Source organism: Lepisosteus oculatus, unplaced genomic scaffold (assembly GCF_040954835.1).
Source record: "Lepisosteus oculatus isolate fLepOcu1 unplaced genomic scaffold, fLepOcu1.hap2 HAP2_SCAFFOLD_618, whole genome shotgun sequence".
NCBI classification, from domain to species: domain Eukaryota; kingdom Metazoa; phylum Chordata; class Actinopteri; order Semionotiformes; family Lepisosteidae; genus Lepisosteus; species Lepisosteus oculatus.
Genome location: NW_027168169.1, coordinates 3,705 through 27,046, shown reverse-complemented (window position 1 = coordinate 27,046; position 23,342 = coordinate 3,705). Strand labels below are relative to the sequence as shown.

Genomic DNA, 23,342 nt, shown 5'->3' with positions numbered 1-23,342 from the left:
AGTGATGCTCGAGGCCTGGGTTCAATTCCCCAGCTGGTAGGGCGTGAGCATGAAAGGACTACATTATTAATATTATCTTCTGTGTCGCATTAACTAACTCTTCAGTTCATTCAGCCAGACAGTACATGAATATAATTATATCGTTATTAAATTCTTTAGATACACGATTCCATAATATATTCCCCGTTAATCAAATTCTAAAAGTATGCTTTTGTTCACGCCGATAACAAGCGAATTCACAGAAAAGGTTGAAACACTATCACTTTTCACAAAGTATATAAACTTAATGTGGTAAGAAGGAGGACGTAAAAATATTTCCAAAATAACTACATGAAAGACTTCATGCTTAAAATGTTTAGGGAGAAAGTGGAATACTGGTGTGTATTTTTTCTTTAAAAAGTTTACATAATATGTCTGTATTCCTAAATTAATATCATTTATGAGCACGTGGAAAGGCATGGTGAATCGGAGATTCTCAAAACTTACTTTGTATGATTGGAAACGGATATGTTATCGGATCAACGAAATGCTGTGGTGTTACTTTTTGTCAATGAAAAAATAAAGTATTGTCGTTTAAATTCTTAATTGGAAAATGACTGTCTTTCAGCAGTGACTGGGATTTGTAACCAGGCGTTTTCTGGTGACAGCTCAAATGCTGTACATGAGAGGGTAAGCTTTATTAGCTCCACCTGGCAGTTTGACAAGGTGATTCCGGATACTATTAACATAACCTAATTTGCATGCGGTATGCCGTGATATGACGCATTGATATGTGACACGCCCACCGCGTTGTACCGCAGCATACCTTGCTCGTTTTGAATGGCTGCATCTGTAATATAGTCAGAAGGAGCATGTAAAAACTTTTCCAAACTAACCACATGTACAGATGCAGCCATTCAAAACGAGCGGGCGATACCGCTTATTTTGCGGTGCGCTTTACACAGTCTACCGCGAGTTACCGTAGGTTCTCCTGTAATACCGCAAGTAAAATAATAGTATCCGGAATTTCCGCAAGGTGGAGCTAATAAAGCTCAACCTCTCATGTTTGAGCTGTAGCCATCAAAGTCTTTAACGAAGATATTACTAATAGTATTAATAATGAATGACCTTGGACAAGCTGTAAACTCAAAGTATTGCCCTGGTCCACATTCTTTTTTTCATTGACCGTCTTTGTAAAAGTAACACCACAGCATTTCGCAATCACACATTTGTTTCCAATCATACAAAGTACAGTAATTTTTGAGAATCGATTCACCATGCCTTTCACATGCTCCTAAAAGAGATTGATTTAGGAACATAAACATATTACCGTATGCAAACTGTACTGTATACAGTATGTATATGTATATTTAATGTCTTAACTGTGCCCGTTTAAGTATTGAATATTTATATGGAATTTTACCACTGAAGGGAAATCTTAGTAGCTGAGCATAAAAAGAATAGGAGCATACTGTAACGCGTGTGAAGGCCATAAACGATATTAATTTTGGAACTTAAACATACAGTATATGGCTGGTCTCGGTACTTTAAAGAAAACATACACACCAGTATTCCATTTCTCCCTAAATATTTTAAGCATCGAAGTCTTTAACTAACGTGATACCGGAGTCTACAAGCATACTTTTAGAATTTGATTAATAGGGAATATAATATGGAATCGCGTATCTAAAGAAATTAATAACGATATAATTATATTCATGTACCCGCAACACAAGAATAGTACACACTGTACATTGTCTGTCGATAATGTTTCTGTAGTGCTTTTTCAGCACTCTCTATGTGACCTTGCCGGTGGTGCTGTGGGTTAGGTTCCTGACTCCCATGTCACACGGTCTGTGATCAAATACTGCTGGAGCCATGAACTTTTTTTAACAAACATTTCTTTGAAAAAATGAAACGTTTCCCTGGCTTAGAGATTAAATAAAACCTCACTTGCACCAAACAAATTTATAATTCTAAATATCACAACATGATCGAATTTAAGTCATTTTAATAACAATGAATAGTCACCTAGGCGTTACAATATAAACATTTATATTGATTTAAATCACGTTTTGATTTAAATCGCAAACGCGGGTTTAAATATATGTGTTTTTTTATTCACAATCAGACAAATGCAACATAAATCGATATCTTTGTCTTCTAAGTATCTTAATAAACTTTCAGCATAGCTTTCTCCCCGTTTAGATTTATTTTTCTTGGGATCTTGGGATCAAACGTGGAAAGATTAGATTGTAATCGTTTTTATTTTTTAAATACATTTTAGAAAAGTGTAATCTATACTAAAAAGCTGTACACCACCTGCTATAAAGATACATATTGTAATACTTTCGGGTTCGGATAGGACAGACACAAGAACTCAGACTTGCAGAGTTAAAGCAAGTTAAAGCCTTGATTTTATATATCACCTTTAAAAGTGGCATCTCAAAGCAAAGTAAATACCCAACACTGATTGTACCCATCTGTCATGCTAATAAAGCACCTTGAATTGAATTGAGAGAGTGAGAGAACACAGCAGCACAGGACAGCACAGCACAGGACAGACAGGCATCGCGTATCTAAGGAAATAGCAGTATAACCTTCTTCATGCACAAACAGTGGCATGTTACATTATTAATTTGGGTGTCTCCTCTTGCCAGAAAGCTCTAAATTGCATTTTGAGTGCGGTTTTTGACTTTTTTTAAATTGCAACCCGTAAATAAAGCTGATACTGTTTAGACTTATATTAGGATTTAGACTTATATTAGGATTATATTCTTTGTGAAAAGTGATAGTCTTTTAACCTTTTCTGTGAATTCGCTTGTTATCTAACAAATGCATACTTTTAGAATTTGATTAACAGGGAATATAATATAGAATTGCGTATCTAAACAAATTAATAACAATATAATTATATTCATGTACTGTCTGGCGGAATAAACTGAAGAGGTTAGTTAATGCGACATGGAATTATTAAGAATAATCACCTCTTTTTACAATTTAGAACAAATGAGAACATTCCAGTCAGTGGTCGGTGCATTGTTATCTCAATCACCTGCTAATTCATTTACACCACTGGACGACAGGAGAATGTGACTGTACTGTATCTGTACAGAATGTGTGTTTCAATCAATACAGTAATTGATTAAAATCGCAATCGCGTGTTTAATTAAATGCCTTTTTGATTCACAATCTGAAAATGAAAACCGCGGTAAAGCCACCTTGAATTAAAAAAAAACGATTTTGGCACGCCTGTAGCATTTTCACGAAACCTCCTAGAGAAAGTGGAATACTGGTGTGTATTTTTTCTTTAAAATACCAATACTAGCCATATACAGTTTACATAATATGTCTGTATTCCTGAATCTGAAATCTGAAATGAAAACCGCGGTAAAGCCACCTTGAATTAAAAAAAAAACGATTTTGGCACGCCTGTAGGATTTTCACGAAACCTCCTAGAGTTGTGAGAACACTTGCTTTGTGTATAAAGTACATTGTGAATGTTTTCACAGCCGTCACTTTGTTGTTTTTATGCCATTTTTTTGACCACGCAAATATTCCTATGTCCATATCTTCGCAAGGGAATCAGTTCGACTTTTAATACTAATTAAATGCACTTTCCACCCCCTCTACATTCTCAGAGTAGAACAGACTAACCTTCTAATGAAAGACGGTCCACCCCCCATGGACAGGAAAAGTGCCCACAGGCACTTAAACTTAATATGATCAGTAACTTATATTAGTAAACCGTAACATGGTCAGAAGGAGCACGTACAAACGTTTCCGAAATAACCACATGGAAGACTCTGATGCTTAAAATGTTTCGGGAGAAAGTGGAATACTGGTGTGTATTTTTTCTTTGAACTACCAATACCAGTCATATACAGTCTGTAACATAGGGATTTCTATATGTCTTTATTTAGTGGTTACATTAGTGACAAAGGCTAAACTTTTAGCTTCAGTAACGCGTACATATCTCCCCTTTTTATAAAACGACATGGTTGAAAACTGTTCCAGAGCCACTGTTGTTTCATCAGTGAAAAGTACATCATGAAATGCATCTCCCTGTTCAATCCATTGGAAAAAAGAAAAGGAGCATAAAACGTCTGATGGTCATAAACAATATTCATTTAGGAACAGCATCACAGATATGTTTTTAACTGCACTGCATCGGAGAGAATACAATAGTGTGTTTTTTTTTTACTCCCTGGCGGAAACTGGCTTCCATAAGAATCAGTATGGCTTAGAGATTAAATAAAACTTCTCTCGCACCAAACAAATGTATATTTCTAAATATCACAACATGATCGAATTTAAGACATTTCAATAACAATGAATAGTCACCTAGGCGTTACAATATAAACATTTATATTGATTTAAATCACGTTTAAATCGCCTTTATTTAAAACCCATAAATAAAGCTGATACTGTTTGGACTTTTAATTATTTAAAACTGTATTACAGCAGCACAATGCACAATGCAACGTAAATCGCTATCTTTGTCTTCTGTGTAATAATGTTCACCTCTCTGTCCAGCAAATTAACAATAGTAATAATAATGAACTTTATTGTATATGGCGCCTTTAAAGGTGGCCCCTCAAAGCGCTTTACAGGTTAAAAACAATAACAACAATACTGTTAGGCTGGGCAAACGATTTTTTTTAAAAAGAAATACAAAATGAGATATAATGATGTGTTCCAGCTTAGACATTAACGAAGAGCATAACACGTGGCGGCGTAGCGGTCGGCTCTGGCTTTCCCATCTATACCGATACACTGCAAATACAACCCCCCTCTCTGCGGGAGTGCTGGCTGTGACGAATTAAACCGGTTTCACAGGTATTTTCAAAGTAGAAGGAGGCGAGATTTCCAGCGAAAGACACCTCCCCCCTTCAAAAACCCAGTAAGTACAGTACTTACTAGTTAAGAAAGGCTAGGCTCCTCAATGAAATCGCTTTAACATACTAATGCGTTGGTGTAACAGTCCGGGCGTGGCAAGCTTCTAATGTCAACTCGACTACGGCGAAAGGAACCCTTCTTTCATTGGAAGACAATGAACACATTCTAGCCCTAAATGAATTAATAGCAAACATGGTTTACATAAAAGACATTTTTCCAAGAAGGTTTATAATAATACGATCTATAGTTGAAATCTGAGCCTAAATAAAAAGAAAAAGCATTTTCAGAGAGCAATTACGCTGTGTTTATGTAGAATAAGTGATTAGGTTTATGAGCAATCTAATTACTTATTCGTTTAAAACGCTATATAAAATAAAGTTTATTAATAATTTGCTGGACAGAGCGGTGAACATTATTATGCATAAGACAAAGATAACGATCCTGATCAGTTTAGAAATCTGTGTACGCTGTAAGGTTTTTACTTCTTAAACTTTTAAAATACACATTTCGAAATCCTCTTCCTGGTACAGTATGTATAGCAAACTGGTGTCAGATGGTGTCAGCCAATCACCATTCTGAACCCTATCATAATCTCTGGTATGGGGAGACCCCAGAATTCTGTCCCATAGTTTAGACAGATGATAGATACTTTTATTGATCCCGTGAGGGAAATAAAGTAAATCATTTTCATTTTAGGAAATTATTAAAACGCTCGGTTAAAAGCAAAGGAGATTGTCTGTTATAGTAGACATAAAAACAAGAGTTCGCTGGCATTATATCCTAGAACAGTGGTTCTCAAACTTTTTGGACCAAGTACCACCCCTAATCCAACCAAAGCATCCAAGTACCACCTACTCTACAAGTCATCATCTCATAGGAACCCCAGAAATTATCAATGACCAACATGAGCGCATGTGCACACACACTCACACACACATATAATAAATATTATAATAATAAACTTTGTTTGATATATTAAAATGTGGCTTCTCAAAGTGTTTTACAGAAAAAAAAACACAAAAATAAAAAAGCACCATTTCAGTGAGAGGGGTGAGCCTGTTAAGTCGAGCAAAGCAGATGTGAATTAATTTTTCGAGCCTTGATACAATTCACAACAGTCTAAAAGATTTTAAATCGTCAGGCATTTTCTTGACGGCAAAGGTCTCGCGGTGGATGTTGCAATGAAACCATTAATTTCTGGAGCAACCTCTCTAATTCGTGCAACTACACCGCTGTGTCGGCTTGTCATTGCTCTAGCACCGTCTGTACAAACTCCGACACATTAGCTCCACATTAACTCTGATACAGTAGCTTTTTTAAAATACAATTGGTCACTTGCGTCCATAGTACGCATTCCTATAGAGTGGTATAGAATTACAGAGTATCTCTTGCGTCCACTGAAGTATTAGCGCGCACTGTACCGTAGTACATAGGCTGCGTATTCGACACGTATAAAAATACAAAATATGAAAACCTGTCCTGATTTTTTCAGCGCACACAACACAGTTCCACGGTCATTTGGCGTACCACCTGGCAGCACTCCATGTACCACTGCCGGTACCACAGTTTGAGAACCACTGTCCTAGAAGACACAGACCGGCGCCAGACCGGGAGAATGCCGCCAGCGTAAAAGAAAATGCCGGATGAACTAGGGATTGGACAGTTTCCAAGTGCTTATACAATCGATGGAAATGTTCAAATAAATTTGCAAAAGAAATAAACAAAATAATCATTTATTTTTTTATCATATTGGCTAGCTAATATCCTCTCTTTGCTAGTTAGTGGCTGTGTTACTGCGTTGGGTAGCAACGGGTGACTGTTTTCAGGCGGAAGATGTAAACATTTCCGTTAATTTCCGTGTTAAATAATTCTTTAAAATTAAAATTCATTCTATACAGCAATCGCATATTTGGGTACCGTTTCATAAAACTTTCATGCTTAAAATGTTTAGGGAGAAATGGAAGACTGGTGTGTATCTTTTCTTTAAACTACCAAGACCAGCCATACACAGTACAGTTTACGTACATACAGTAATGTTTATGTTCCTAAATTAATATCGTTTATGACCTTCAGATGGGTTATGCTCCTCTTCTTTTTATGCTCAGCTACTAAAATTTCCCTTTAGTGGTAAAATTCCATATAAATATTCAAAACTAAGCGGATTAAAATGTGCACAGTAAAGACATTAAATGATTAAATCTTTTCACTACCAACCAATGCACCACGAGTGCCCCTGTCAATCACTTACCGCGGTGCCCTGCAGTGGCTTGTGGGTAGTTTACCGTACTGCGGGTTTGTACCGCGCATTTTGAATGGCTGCTTCAAACTAGATGCGCCAACATTAGTGATCAGTGACGCGAGTCCTGTAGGGCTTGGAGCAGTATTGCTACAAAGACAAGAACATGGACAGAACAAACCAGTGGCATATGCAAGTCGCTTACTTACCCCAACAGAAAGGCATTACTCGCAAATAGAGTGTGAAGCCTTGGGTTGTGTTTGGGCAGTGGAACATTTTAGGACATGTTTATGGGGAGGCAAGTTCACACTTCAAATGGATCATAAACCCCTCAACACCTCTTGTAACTCTTTTGAGTTAGTGAATGTGGAAAATGGCTCAAAAATAATGAGAAATGTAAAACATCTTCGACACGCTCCTCCATTGGATCTTGATTTTGAATCTGCAGAAACAGAAAATGCTGAGAATACAAGACTTTCTGACGTGGAGGACTCAGACAGTGGAGAGTACATCCGTAGGAGAGCCAGTAACTTTACCCAGAAGTGAAGTAACAACCAGAAGTGGCAGGGTTATCAGAAAACCGGCTCGTTACAGAGACATTTAAAAATATAGGACTTGCACAGCTCTCCAAATGTTAAATTGCCCTATTTTGTTTGTGTAATCTATTTAGATGTTGCTTAGGCTGCTAGAAATGAGGTGATATTTAGAAGTGACTTAAGTGAACTAAAATTTGAGTTGATACGCATAGAAATTGTTGTAAAATGTGTTGAATAGAAATGGAAGGTTTTACATACATTTTGTTGTAATAGTTAATAACCGTTTACTGTGTGTTGATATAGAATTGTTACAATTGTATGGTAAAGTTATGAACAAAGGAAGGGATGTAGTATAGTGAGTAGACATCGCGAGACAACAGAACGAGAGAGTAGAAGGCGGGAGAATATATGGTGTAAGGGCGTGATCTGTGTAGTTAATAAAATAGTTAAAATAATATAAGAACGGCTCTTTATTAAGATACACAACAGATATAAAGACGCGGAAATGTGTTATATAGCGTTTGATAGCAAACGAAGGAAAAAGTAATTTCGTGAGCACGAATTGTAAATCATTCCCACGATATAACTTTTTTTCCTACTGATGGCCCCTCCCATGCTCCGTAACAAAGTGTTATCACACTTAAATTATTTAAACGAATACCTCTCCCACGTGTCTCTGTCAAAACTGCTGAGGTATGTAGCGCACCTCCTATTACCAGACTGGGACTGTGCAGTGATGAGCAAGGTGTGGTCTCACTCCTGTCATGACCAAAGAAAAATTTGTGCCTCTTCAAAAATACCTTAAATTTATTCTACAGACCCACAGCTAATAGAAAATCACCTTGTTTTTGTCATATTGGGTCTCTGTCACAACTAATGGGGTTGATAAGACCACCCAGACTGGGACCATGCAGTGATGCACAGGGAGTGGTCTCACTCCCCTCCCAAACAAACAAAAAATTGTGCCTCTCCAAAAGTAGCTCAAATCTATTCCAAAAGCCTAATATACTCACAGATTGATTCAGGTCTGTTTCAGGTGGAGGCACTGCCAAATTAAAAGTGTCATTTTGTTATGCCACATTAAGAACATTGACATCGGTCACATTAAGAACCTAGGTGATCCCATGTATTATATACTGTATGAATTTAATGTTTTACCTCTGGTTATGGTTTCACTTCTGTGTTGATATTCAGGTACACTTTCACTGCTATAGCACCTGAACCTTTCTGACTCCCATGTTGAGTCTCTTGATCCACCTCTTCTCTAACCTTATTCTGACCTTCAGCAGCCCTGCTGTTGTGTTTAGGGTGAGTTATGTCAGTAAGAAGAGAATTGTACCCAGTGCACTTTCTGCTGGGCCAGAGCCAACTCCTCTTCTACAAGAGCAGGATAAACACAGTCTCAGGCAGAGGGTCTGTAGAGGGAGTGAGAGTTTGAGGGGTTGGTGAAGAGCAGGATCTCACTAGAATTCCTCTAGTAAAACTGGAGATACTGTAATTGTTTGGGGTGCTATACTGTAAGGGTTCTAGTGAATACAAGCTATATTTTAGTTCAACCAGGTTAAATAAACATGTACTGTGCTCATTGAACTTGAGGGGGTCCGAAGCTACGTGTCCCTAGAGTAAAAAGCTGGAGAGCGAGAATCACAACAGCACTATGGAGAGATCCAGAGTGTACGGATCAACTAATGAGCTTGGAGGTGTGGGTGAGTTTAAATTCAATAGACAGGGGGAAAAAGGGAGAGATTATCAGGAAAAAAGAGGAACAGAAGGGACTGGATTAGGATTGGTAAAATGTCTGGAGAGGATGAACATAGTGCAAGGCATCCACATTCATTCTCAAAGAAAAAACACTCAGGATGTGCGGTTGTGTTCCGGCTGCTATTGTGTTCAGGGTGAGTTATGTTAGTAAGAAGAGAATTGTACCCAGTGCTCTTTCTGCTGGGCCAGACCCAGCTCCTCTTCTACAAGAGCAGGATTAACACAGTCTCAGGTGGAGGGTCTGTAGAGGAGGAGAGTGTTTGAGGGGTTGGTGAGGAGCAGAATGTCTGTAGAATTCCTCCAGTAAAACTGTAGACTCTTGTCTGAAGGTGTTGGTGTGTTTTGACTATGTTACATGTGGGAGTCTGGGAGTCTGTCTTTTCGTTAAATGGGAAAGTTGTTTTTCTCAAAATATCTGCAAACATCAAAATCTCCAGTCCACTTACTCCAGTATTGGTCATTTACATTTGGGATTAATAAACCATTTGAAGAAATACAACAACACTGTAACTAACTAAAATAACTATAAGAAGATGACATCAGAATAAAATATAATAATAAATGTGAAGCAATTTTTATTATGGTTAAAAGTCAAAGTCTTTCTATTTCTGTTTCCCATTTCCAGTCACTGTAGCTCCGTGTGTCTCCCTGTGTCCCACTGTCTCCCTTACTGAGAATTTCTTCTCATCTTTCTTCTTCCTCCTGGAACCCAAATTTTGAAGGTGTTATCTTCATCATCCTCATCCATGGACACTCTGAGATGGATAATGACATGATGTTGTATATTACTGCTGAGCTGGGTGTTGTAGTGAAGACTTGGAAAGAAAGATGTGGATGAGCTGTGCAAATGTTCAGCTGTGCTCCTGTCTTTTTTGTCTGCAGGATGTGGGAATGTGGACTAACAGAGAGATGTTGTGAAGATCTGGCCTCTGCTCTTCAGTCTCAACACTCCAGTCTGAGAGAGCTGAATCTGGGTAAAAATAACCTGGGGGATTCAGGAGTGAAACTGCTGTCTGCAGCTCTGAGGGATCCCAACTGTAAATTAACAACACTGGGGTAAGTGAACACTGGTGATTTCTTTGTTTTTTATTGTTTGATGTAGATATTCTGAAACGCACAACATTCACTTTTTCTCATGCATCAGAAAGAAACACCTAGGATGTACAAAACAAGAAAGAAAGAGGGCATACAGAAAGAAAAAAAACTGCTACGCAACTTTATACAAGTTCTTGTCTCTGGCTTCTTTGTTAATATCTCATTGCTGAGAGACTCGACATGCAATCTTTCCCACTTTGCCCATCTTTTTATAGATATGTTTACGTTGTTGTTGATTTATAATTCTGTGGGTAACATTGTCTATGAGATTTCATTCATAGAGTCCTTCTTCATTTGAACACAAGGTCTGTTCAGCTTTAACCAGTTTCTAGTGATTTATTTCATGGCTGCCGTCTTGACAGTTCTTAACAAGTATCTTTCTGCCTCTGAAGGCAGCTCATCTGGTGTTTGTCCCAGAAGAAAAAGGACTCCTAATAAGGATTGTTGTATATTTCTTCAAGATTTTGAAGACTGGGCCAACCCAAATTTCTCATTTGTATCTTACTCTTAACTCTTGTATTCCTACTGTATTTTTTAATATTCTATATAAATCTGAAAGGATGTAGCTGTGGAAGTGAGTTAGGTATGCAAACTTTATCAATATGTTAACCTCTTATTTTAGTCTCATTTAATTCTTCTCAGCTTTGAATTTCCCCAGTGTTTTCTCCTCTCTCTGTGTGCTTTAACATTGCCTGTTTGACCACGTCTTGCACTGATCCCTGTGCACTGAACCCTGCATGTTAAACGACTCTGCCTGGTGCTTTAATCAGTTCCTCTCAGCTCAACCCTTCCATTCCGATCGCGTCTCTAGTTTCACTTTCTCCTGCCTGCCCTGCTTGCTTCCAGCAGAGCCCGCACCTGGATTCAGTCTCCAGCTTACTGCTTCCATCAGCTCAGTGCAGGAGATATCACACTGGGGCCCTGGGTTCAATTCCAGACCTGGGGTGCTATCTGTGTGGAGTTTGTATGTTCTCCCCATGTTTGTGTGGTGTTCCAGTTTTCTTCCACAGTCCACAAACATGCTGGTAGGTTAATTGACTTCTGGGAAAACTGGCACTGGTGTGAGTGTGTGCCCTTTGATAGACTGGCATCCTATACAGGGTTCAATCCTGCCTTGTGTCCACTGGCACTGGCTCTGGGTAACTGTGACCCTGAACTAGATAATTGTTTATTAAAAGTGTTGTTGATGGTGTTCAAATGCTGCACTACCACTTTGTCAATTAGCTGACAGTATAAACATATCCCTGTAATGACAGATAAAGTCAAATTTCTGGGCAAACTTCAGTCTAGCATTATTTGGGAGGGAAGAAAACCTCAGGTAGATCCTACAGCACTCAAACTCTCCCAAATCTACAGTCTTACTTCTGTGCAGCTCAGCTTAAAGCTTCAACTACCTGAGTGACAGCTCCCCAGCAAAATGGTGAAGAGGTATTCATCTCACTTAAAACATTATTATGTTTTACATCTAATATAACTCAAAGCACTATAAAAATAAATTTTAGTAAAAGGTAAAACTTTGCACACAAACGTTGTGAAGTCATCTTGTGATCACTGGTAGAATTACAGTTGAAATTTCTGAAAAGTCTAATTTAGTCACAAATTGAGGGCTGTTTCTGGTGGAGGCACCGCCAAATTAGAAGTTTAATTTTTTGTGCAATTGACTGAAGTGGGCCACAACATCGGGTACATCAAGAACCTAGGTGATCCCATGTATTATATACTGTATGAATTTAATGTTATACCTCTGGTTATGGTTTCACTTCTGTGTTGATATTCAGGTACACTTTCACTGCTATAGCACCTGAACCTGTCTGACTCCCATGTTGAGTCTCTTCTTTAAACTTAGTCTGGCCTTCAGCAGCCCTGCAGTTGTGTTGAGTTGTGTTGTGGGGCCAGCAGGGGGCGCTCACCCTGTGGTCCATGTGGGTCCTAATGCCCCAGTATAGTGACGGGGACACTGTACTGTAAACAGGCACTGTCCTTCGGAGGATATGTAAAAAGACCTGCAGTTGTGTTGAGGGTGAGTTATGTCAATAAGAAGAGAATTGTACCCAGTTCATTTGAACACAAGGTCAGTCCAGCTTTAACCAGTTTCTAGTGATTTATTTCATGACTGCAGTTCTTATAGTTCCAAACAAGTATTTTTCTGCCTCTGAAGGCCGTTCATCTGGTGTTTGTCCTTATTTGTCTTCAATACTCTTTCGCCAGTTTATTTTCATACCAGAAATGTTTATGATATGCCTGGTGTTCCATTCTTCCAACAGTTTGTGCTCCTAAATTTATCATATTTGGATTGCAGTTTGTCTTTTTTCCAATATTGAATATGAACTTTTTACTTGTACTCTATCCATTAATGTGAATTTCTGTATTTATACAGATTTGAATGGTTTTAAATTCTTCAATTTCTATGGAAGTGCCAACGTCCTTTTTCTCATTTGAATGGTACTCTTAACTCTTGCATTCCTTCTGTGATTTCTTTCTGTGATCAATGTGTTAATCTCTTAATCAGTGTGTCTCTTAATGTGTTAATCAGCTAATTGCAGTAGATATATCACTGGGTTCAACCCAGACCTGGGGTATTATCTGTATGGAGTTTGTATGTTCTCCCCAAATATGTCTGATGATGCAGTTTTCTCCCACCGTCCACAAACATGCTGGCAGGTTAATAGACTTCTGGGAAAGCTGGCACTGGTGTGAGTGTGTGCCCTTTGATAGACTGGCATCCTGTCCAGGGTTCAGTCCTGCCTTGTGTTCAGTGCTTCCTGAGACAGGCTCTGGGTAACTGTGACCTTGAATTGGGTAACTGATTAATAAAAGTGATACTGATGGTGTTCAAATGCCACACTGCCTTCCTTGTCAATTAAGTGATAGTATAAACATATCCCTGTAATGTCAGATAAAGTCAAATTTCTCTGATTTTATTTGGTAGGGAAGAAAATCTCAGGTAAAACCTGGACCACTCAAACTCTCCCAAATCTCTCACAGATCGCCAGCAGCCATATCACTCTGCAATTCACAAATGGCAATTCACTGAAACTTAGCAGGTGTGAGCCTGGTCAGTACCTGGTGGGAGACCTCCTGGGAAAAACTAAGGTAGCTGCTAGAAGAGGTGTTAGTGGGGCCAGCAGGGGGCGCTCACCCTGTGGTCCATGTGGGTCCTAATCCCCCAGTATAGTGATGGGGACACTGTACTGTAAACAGGCGCTGTCCTTCGGAGGAGATGTAAAATGGAGGTCCTGACACTCTGTGGTTATTAAAAATCCCTGGGCATCTCTTGAAAAGAGTAAGGGTGTAACCCTGGTGTCCTGGCCAAATTTCCCATTGGCCCTTACAAATCATGGCCTCCTAATAATCCCCATCTATGAATTAGCTTCATTGCACTGCTCTCCTCCCCACTGATAGCTGATGTGGGGTGAGTGTTCTGGTGCACTATGGCTGCTGTTGCATCATCCAGGTGGATGCTGCACATTGGTGGTGGTGGAGAGGAGTCCCCATTAACTGTAAAGTGCTTTGAGTGGAGTGTCCAGAAAAGTGTTATATAAGTGTAAGCAATTATTATTATTATTATTATTAATAATCTACAGTCCTATTTCTGTGCAGCTCATCTTAAAGCTTCAACTACCTGAGTAACAGCTCCCCAGCAAAATGGTGAAGAGGTATTCATCTCACTTGAAACCTTGTTTTATACTTAATTTAACTTGAAGCATTGTGAAAATAAATAATTTCTGCAATTTTAATACAGTAATCACATAGAAGAAAAAGAGTATTATGAAAAAAATATACTGTAGAAAGAAATAGACTTTTCGAGAGATTGAGAGAATTAGCATTGGTCCCTGACTTTAAACCACATTAAATAGATGTTTTAGCAGTAGTCATTTAGAGGCATAAGGAAGGTCTGGAACAAGACAGAAATCCTGGAAGTACAGTACATTCAATCTTGTTGTCTCAGTCCTTCCCAAGAGCTAGAGAGGCATCAATTTCCATCTATTGAAGTCTGGCTTCAGCTGATTTTCTATTACCTTTTAGTTACATTTTAATGTTTTCTAGGGTTCTGGGTACTGCAATTTAATCTGCAATAACATTTAATCTTATCCCAGTCTTATCGTAAATTGAATGTATTTTTTGTCTCCACGAATATAGGTTCCCTAATAACATTGCTTCAGAATTTTCTTTGTTTAATTCCTATTCTGAAAAGTTGCTGTCGTCTGTGATTACATCTGTGAGAACAGGAAAAGATGTTGAATTTCTGCTGTATATAACAACATCATCTTTATAAAGAGCCTGATTGTGTGTTCTCCTGCTATATCACCTCCCTCTGTATCCTTTTGTTGTCTTATTCTCTGAGAGAATAAATCAGTGGTGACAAGCATCTCCTAGCCTTGTTCCCCTCTATGAATTAAAGCTCTCTGACAGAATACCATGAGCCTGTTCCTGTGCATTTGGTTGTTTTTACATTACATGTAGCCAAACAATAAAACCATTATGAAAACCCAATTCCCTACAAGTTCCAAATACAAAAAGGCTGTAATACTCTTTTAAGTGCCTTTTCTGTATCCAGACTTTTTTTAAAGTTTGAAATTTGCTAACCCTCCTGCAGACATCTCACATTGAAGCATTTGAGACCCGTGATTGTTTTCCCCTTCACATGAACTTAGATTCAGTTCACTTATATAGATTAATTAATTCATTTTAATAAATTAATTGCTTACACTTATATAGCACTTTTCTGGACACTCCACTCAAAGCGCTTTACAGGTAATGGGGATCCCCTCCACCACCACCAATGTGCAGCCCCACCTGGATGATGCAACAACAGCCATAGTGAGCTACTGGCAGTGCCACTGTTGACACTGTTTTAGCTGTCTCCTGTAGATTGGGCTGCCGGACTCCTAACACACTGATAACATCCCAGTTTATTTGATCTCAATCAGACTGACAGGTATACAAAAGGACACCTCAGCCTTTGAAAAGACTTAGTTTTTTTAAATTTCTCAAATGGAAATGTGGTATGGAAATCTAAACACATTTCTATACATTACAGATGATAATACTTGCTACAATTATATTTCTATGTAGACCGTGAGAGAGAGCCTGGAGAGCTAATCAGTCACTCTTGTAAATCTCCTCCAAAACTTCAAGAATCTTCTCTTTTTCTGTTCTTTCTGATCCTTCTGTGCCACTGTCTTTGTTCTTCCAAGAAATGGAAGTGCTAAAGGGTCATTAAATATTTTTTCTTTCTCAATGGAGAGATGCTCTTGGTATCTCCATTGAAGTGAAACAATAGCTAGTCACAGGATTAGACTACGGACAAGTATGTACAATATAATCTTTATCAGTTTTCAACCTCTGCAAAATCTTCATGGTCAGATTTCACTGAGTTACAGCGAGTTTCACCAGCAACACACAGCCAATCTGTCACAGTTTTTGCCAATCCAGGAAAAACTGGAGACACAGCAAAGAGGACAGATGTCTCAGTCATGGGATGAGCTTTTGGAAAATTCATTACTGTTTCACAGTAAGGATGCAGGGTTTTGACATTTGGACAAGTCATTGCTCTTGTTACAATATTTCCACTATAATAAGGACTCAAGTATCATTATTTTGGCATCATGTATATTGCACCATCAGGAAAATGATCTTATATGTAAGGATCATGTTGTCTGATTAGGATGTAAAACACAGTCTTGAAGTAGAGATTGACTTGTTTCTTATGATATAGGGTTTGTTGCACTATGTTTTAATTTGGTTGCTAAAACTTGATGAAAGTGACCAGTAGCATTATGTCGTTTCCCATTCCTGTGGTCAGCACTAACTCATTAATATGTTCTTTTTCTAAATACTCCTCTCACTGCTGTGAAAACATACAGTATTCAGCTGCTGGAATAAGAGGATATTGGAGATCACTTGCATGTGTAATACTTTGTATACCAATTGCAGAATATGTTGTTTATGGTGATGTAAAATTTAACTTTCCAACACTGTCCTGTGGACGTCCTTGATGCAGAATAATTACACTTTTGACTATATATCCTAGCATTGTGTTTACATTGCTTATTACTTTCCCACAGTGTGTAGAAGATGTAAAAGATGGATGTTAATAAAAACATCTGTTTTTTTTTACAAATAAACATGGGTGTGTCTGACAGGGGGTCAGAGTTGTCAATAGAGAGTTGTCAATAGACATGTTGCCTCGGAAACCACAGGAAAGAACAGATCTGTGACAGGGAAGAGAGACTAACGGCTGCATCTACAAACCGATAAGGAGTAGAGATGTGAGAACAACAGTCTGGGAGGAAACTGTGAATAGAACAGTGAAAGAACCCCGATGAGGGGAGAGAAAGGAAAGCTTTAGTCTCGAAGGAGAATAAGGAAATCACAGAAGGGACCAGGAACAGTGAAAATCCTGGAGGGGATTGTGGTGGAGAGCCTACAGAGTTGGAAGATTGAATGACTTAAAGGGACAGCTGCCTGTTTTTGTGTTAGTTATCAGGGCTGTCCAGGAGCCCACTGTATGAGTGTTTAGTGAGTTTGGAGTCAGTGTGTATGTGCCAGCATCTGAGGTGCCACAGAGGGACCCTCCCCCAGATGATAAGGGGTATCAGGTGAGAGAGTTAGGTCTGTCTGGCTGCAAAGCTCTGGTCAAAACACAGTGGCTGCTGGGCACGGGTTTGAGGTGTACCATCAGCTGTGAATACACAATCTGGGGCATGAGAGTTAGGCACCAAGGAGGTTGTGTATGTTTTTATGACAGAAAGTGTGTTGAGTCTCAGCAGTGGGATGTGATGAAGAGAGACTCAGGATAGTTAGTGTGAGAGGTCTGAGTTTGGGAGTGAGTCTCTGGAGACAGGTGTGTGTGTGTGAGACCCAGCCCAGTGGCGTCAAGTGAGGACGTGAGGTGAGAGGCTGGAGGCAGACTTGGAATTCCGATCGCTGGCTGGTCATGAGGGGACCAGTGAGTGTCATGTGGGAGCAGGAGGCTCCAGATCAGGAGAACAGCAGGAGGCTGCTTGTGGTAATTAGGAGCAGAGGGTGTCATCTCCCTGAAAGGGACCAGCCGGACGGTGTGTGAGAGGTGAAGCTTGTTGAGTCTAGGAATCTGCGACAGAAGGACTTGGCTTGGTGAGGGACCTACATTATGATCTCGGAGAAGATCAGATAGAGAAGACAGTGGAGTCAGTGAGTTGGAGACTCGGGACCTGAGAGTTTTAGTACAGATCCCTGTGGTACTCCAATAATTACATCACCTCTGTTTGCTTCATGTTATCTCTGCTCTTTTTTTCTATTTTTTAAATAATTCTTAATTCATGCTTCTCTGCCTGTGATTTGAGAATTCCACATAAAAGATTAACTTTATTAAAAAATGTTGAAAGTGCAAATACACAGTATCATGCTGTATGCTTTGTGTGTTCATTACTGCTTTTGCTTGTTCAAATAGCAAACAAGTTGGTTATACAAGAACTATCTTCTCTAAATCCCCATTGACCTTTTCATGTATGTGATCCTCTAGTTCAGGGGTGCCCAACCTTTTTTAATGCAAGATCTACTTTTTCATTTGCCAGTCCAGTGCGATCTACCAGTGTGAATTTGAAGCTCTTATATAGGGAAAACAGACTGTGGGCACATCAGTACAATAACGATACCCCTCACTAAAATGACAGCAAATAAAAACCAGTGATTCATGCTACAGTGAACAAGTAATCTTCCCAATTTTAGAAAAAAAGAGTATCCTACCTCAGTGTGAGCATTGGCACTGAGAAGCTTACAGCAGAACACTTGTAATTTTTTTGAATGTGTTGACACTGCTGATCATGTTGACATTTTTATTTTGTCCCTGCAACTCAACATTCAGGTCATTCAACAGTTCAGTCAAGTCTGTGAGGAATGCTAAATCCAAAAGCCACTGGTTATCCTCTAACTGGGCATAACCACCATGTTTATACGACTTGAGAAACTCTTTGATTTCAGGCAACAGCTGTCCGAACACTTCTCACCAAAAATGTTTGTTTTCGAAATCTCCAAACAGCAAGTCAGCAGTCTCAACAAACGCTTTTTTATTACTTCTCGATCCCTGAACGACTTTTTGTGATGAGCCAGTATGTGGCACACAGAGAACGATGCGATGATTGTATTAGGTCTCATGAAAACCGACTGCTGCTAGTTGAGATTTTAATTTTTCCACTTTTCTTTTCCGTAACTCACTTTTAGCGGCAAAGTCCACATCATACGTTTTGTGTGCAGTTTTGAAATGTTGCTTTTCACGTAGACGCTAGCATTGCAGATTTGAATGCGAAAAAAATGCTCCCATTCCTTGTGGTAACGGTGCGTTTTCAATCTCTTTGTTTCACTGTTTTCGCTCAAATACTCCAACTATCAAATAGGCAATCAAACTTATCAAACTGTTGGCGAATTGATCACAGCAGGTCTGTTTCGCTCCACTATGCACTGTAGTGAATGAGGGGTTAACAAAACTTGTGAAAATCAGGAATTGACTGAGCTGTTTAGTGAATAAGTAAATATTAAAAAACCCCAATGTGTGATTTTTCCAGAATATATCTGAGCAGTTGGTATAATTAGAGGCACAATTGTACCAGCCATACTGTACTGTATACTACACCACAGACAATAGAACACACAACACACAAATTACTATGTTTAAGGCCAGTAGCCATATCACTCTGCAACTCACAACTGGCAACCCACTGGAGCTCAGCAGGTGTGAGCCTGGTCAGTACCTGGATGGGAGACCTTCTGTGAAAAACTAAGGTTGCTGCTAGAAGAGGTGTTAGTGGGGCCAACAAGGAGGCGCTCACCCTGTGGTCCATGTGGGTCCTAATGCCCCCAGTATAGTGACGGGGAGACTATACTGTAAACAGGCACTGTCTTTAGGATAAGACATAATACTGAGGTCCTGACTCTTTGTAGTCATTAAAAATCCCAGGGCGTTTCTTGAAAAGGGTAGGGGTGTAACCCCAGTGTCCTAGCCAAATTTCCTTTGGCCCTTACCAATCATGGCTTGGTAATCCCTAATAATAATAATAATCCCCATCTGTGAATTGGCTTCATTCCTCTGCTCTTCTCCCCACTGATAGCTGATGTGTGGTGAGCGTTATGGCGCACTATCATCCAGGTGGGACTGCACATTGGTTGTAGTGGAGGGGATCCCCATTACCTGTAATCTAAAGTGCTTTGAATGGAGTGTCCAGAAAAGCACTATATAAGTGTAAGCAATTATTAATTATTATTATAAGGGTGTGTGCTCAAACAAGGTGTTCCAGAGAAGTACTCCTGACTTCTACTGTGTATTAAACTCTTAAATAATTCCTACAGTGGCGAAATAAGAGATTACCTGCCTTCTAAATAAATTCAACCTCATTCTCTTCTTCATCGGCTGCAGCCAGTAAATGGCTGTACATCCCTGGCTGCGCTGATCCTACTATCCTGGACTCGGATTACACTGATGTATGAGGGCACTGTGAAAAACCCAGGTGCTACAAAATAGATATTATAAATTGGAGACGTCTCTAATTGAAGTTTCTTTTAGCCAGGAAATGCAAGTTCCTTAAAAACACAGAATAGCAAGCTCTCTCTAGCAAGGTTCAAATACATAGCTCCGGTCAGGTTTTGTCTGGATGATCATCCAGACTCTTTTGACAGTGAAGCCCAACTGTATTAATGTTATCTAAATTCTGGTGAAATTTCCAGATGGATCCCAAGCTAAAAGATTTCCCCTGTGGCCGACAAAGTCTTAGGCAGAATTCTAGTTCATATGGACTCGCTCTTGACTTGCTGTCTTGTAATAAAGTTCAGTTTTCTGGCTCAGACAAAGTGGATGCAGCCACAGATTGAGAGAGCAGGTCAAAGAAATAAAGTTCATGAATAAAGTTTGTGGTCTAACAATACCTTTTAAATCCAGTGATCACTGCTGGAGATTAGTTGTGAAAATACACTGATATCCACAATGGAGAATGGAGACAGAACTGGGCCATTACTCATTTTTCACCAGCAGGCTGCACTGAACCAATGTCACCCAGCTACACCACCTGCTGGACATCGAGCTGGGCTGCTTGCACTCTGTGGACTAGATGTGAGCTACACTGGGACGGTATTCACTGCAGTATACAGGCAGATATTCATGTCAGATTCTGTCTGCACTTCCTCTCTGAAGTGTAGGATCATCCCCCTGATGTGTCTCTCTTCCCTGGCCTGCTGGGACCTGTAATAGTCTCATACCTTAAGGGAACAGTCTTTAGCTTCAACTGAGGGGAAAACTCTGTCAGACTATGCACTGATCTCAGCTGTCTGCCGATGCACAGCCTGTCCTGGGAAGCCTGTACAGATCACTCTCTAAAGTTGGAAAAGGGGAAACGTGCACACCATCACTGTTGTCCATTAATTTGTGTTTGTTTTGGATCCTAAAGGGTCTATCTATTTCTTCTGTGCTGAGAGTCTTTAGGTGATGTGTGTGTATGCTGTTTATTGCTTCATATTATTGTTACTTCTGTTATAAACATAAGATCACTTTATTAGCCATACACAATTTCTTGCATTAGGAATTAATCTTTTCACATACCCCAGCTTACTCTACATGAGACACAGACACAGAGAGAAGCTGGGGGTCAGAGTGCAGGGTCAGCCATTGTATACCACCCCTGGAGTAATTGGGGCCTTGCTCAGGGGCCCAACAGAGTAGGATTCTTCTGCTAGCCATGGGATATGAACCAGTAACCTTCCAGCCATAGGCACAGATCCTTAGCACAGTGCCACTGCTCCGACTCATATAGCATGTATATTTATACATTGTTATAGTTAAAACCCAGATCGTTTTTTTTAAATTCAAATTGTTTATTTTCTTCAAAAGGGAATGCTGTTTTTCTCAGCATATCTACAAATAACAATAAAAAGTCTCCAGTTCACTTACTCCAGTGTTAGACATTTACATTTGGGATTAATAAACCATTTGAAGAATAACAACAACAATGTAACTGATTAAAATAACTATAAGAGGACGACATAATAATAAAATATAATAATAAATGTGAAGCAATTTTTATTATAGTTAAAAGTGAAAGTCTCCCTTCCTGACAGTTTCTTCTCATCTTTCTTCTTCCTTCTGGAATCTAAAATTTGAAGCAGCTGTTATCTTCATCATCATCCTCCATGGACACTCTGAGATGGATAATGACATGATGTTGTACTGTATATTACTGCTGAGCTGGGGGTTGGAGTGAAGACTTGGAAAGAAAGATGTGGATGAGCTGTGTTGATGTTCAGCTGTGCTCCTGTCTTTGTGTCTGCAGGATGTGGAGCTGTAAACTAACAGAGAGATGTTGTGAAGATCTGCCCTCTGTTCTTCAGTCTCAACACTCCAGTCTGAGAGAGCTGGATCTGAGTGTCAATAACCTGGGGGATTCAGGAGTGAAACTGCTGTCTGCAGCTCTGAGGGATCCCAACTGTAAATTAACAACACTGACGTAAGTAAACACTGGTGATTTCTTTGTTTTAATTGTTTTATGTAGACACACAACATTCGCTTTTCACATGCATCAACACCTAGGAAGTACAAAACAAAAAAAGTTATTGTCTCTGGCTTCTTTGTTAATATCTTGACATGCAGTCTTTCCCATTTGCCCAAATTATTTACACATACAGTATGTATATGTTGTTGATAATTCTGTGGGTAATATTCTCCATGGGATTTAATTAATAGAGTCCTTCTTCATTTGAACACAAGGTCTGTCCAGCTTTAACAAATTTCTAGTGATTTATTTCATGGCTACAGTCCTGACAGTTCTAAAGTAGCTATATTTTTATATTTCTTTAAGTACAATATCTTTCCCCATTTTATTTTCATGCCAAATATGTTTATGATGTTCCCGGCCATTCTTCCAACAGTTTGTGCCTCCAAATTGATCATATTTAGCTTGCAATCGGTGTTTCTTCCAATACTGAATATGACCTTTCTACTCATTTTCTCTCTACGAATGTGAATTGGTGGATTTATACAGATTTGTATGGTTTTAGATTCTTCAATTACTGTGGAAGTGGCAACCGCCTTCTCATTTGCATCTTACTCTTAACTTATGTATTCCTCCTTTGATTTCTGATATTGTTCATAAATTTGAAAGGATGTAGCTGTGGTAGTAAAATAGGTTTGCAAAATTTATTAATGTGTTAGTCTCTCATTTTAGAGTCTCAATTACTTCTTCCCAGCTTTGAATTTCCCCAGTGTTTTCTCCTCTCTCTCTGTGCTTGACCTTACCTGTTTGACCACATCTTGGACTGATTCCTGTGCTTTGAACCCTGCATGTTAAACGACTCTCCTTCAGACTCTCTCTGGTGCTTTAATCAGTTCCTCTCAGCTCAACCCCTACCTTTTTGATCACGTCTCTAGTTTCACTTTCTCCTGCCTGCCCTGCTTGCTTCCAGCAGAGCCTGCACCTGGATTCCGTCTCCAGATTACTGCTTCCATCAGATCATCACAGGAGATATCACACTGGAGCACTGGGCTCAATTCCAGACCTGGGGTGCTATCTGAGTGGAGTTTGTATGTTCTCCCCATGTTTGTGTGGTATTCCAGTTTTCTCCCACAGTCCACAAACATGCTGCCAGGTTAATAGACTTCTGGGAAAGCTGGCACTGGTATGAGTGTGTGCCCTTTGATAGACTGGCATCCTGTACAGGGTTCAGTCTTGTCTCGTGTCCAGTGCTTCCTGGGACAGGCTCTGGGTAACTGTGACCCTGAATTGGTTAATTGTTTATTAAAAGTAATGGTGATGGTTTTCGATTGCTACACTGCCGTCTGCAAATTTCCTGAAAATATAAACTCATAATTGATT

At 39.4% G+C, this 23,342-nt stretch overlaps 1 protein-coding gene across 1 annotated transcript in view; it reads left to right on the top strand.

Moving 5' to 3' along the window:
• The window catches only part of LOC138231839 (ribonuclease inhibitor-like), a gene marked incomplete at its 3' end in the record, with an annotated part of 49,188 nt that extends 27,211 nt beyond the window's left edge, over positions 1-21,977 (top strand). The window contains exons 3-4 of the mRNA XM_069186559.1: positions 10,294-10,467; positions 21,804-21,977. Coding sequence (XP_069042660.1) covers positions 10,294-10,467; positions 21,804-21,977 — 348 coding nt within the window. The remainder of the gene's footprint in view (positions 1-10,293; positions 10,468-21,803) is intronic.
• Positions 21,978-23,342: the final 1,365 nt, after the last annotated feature.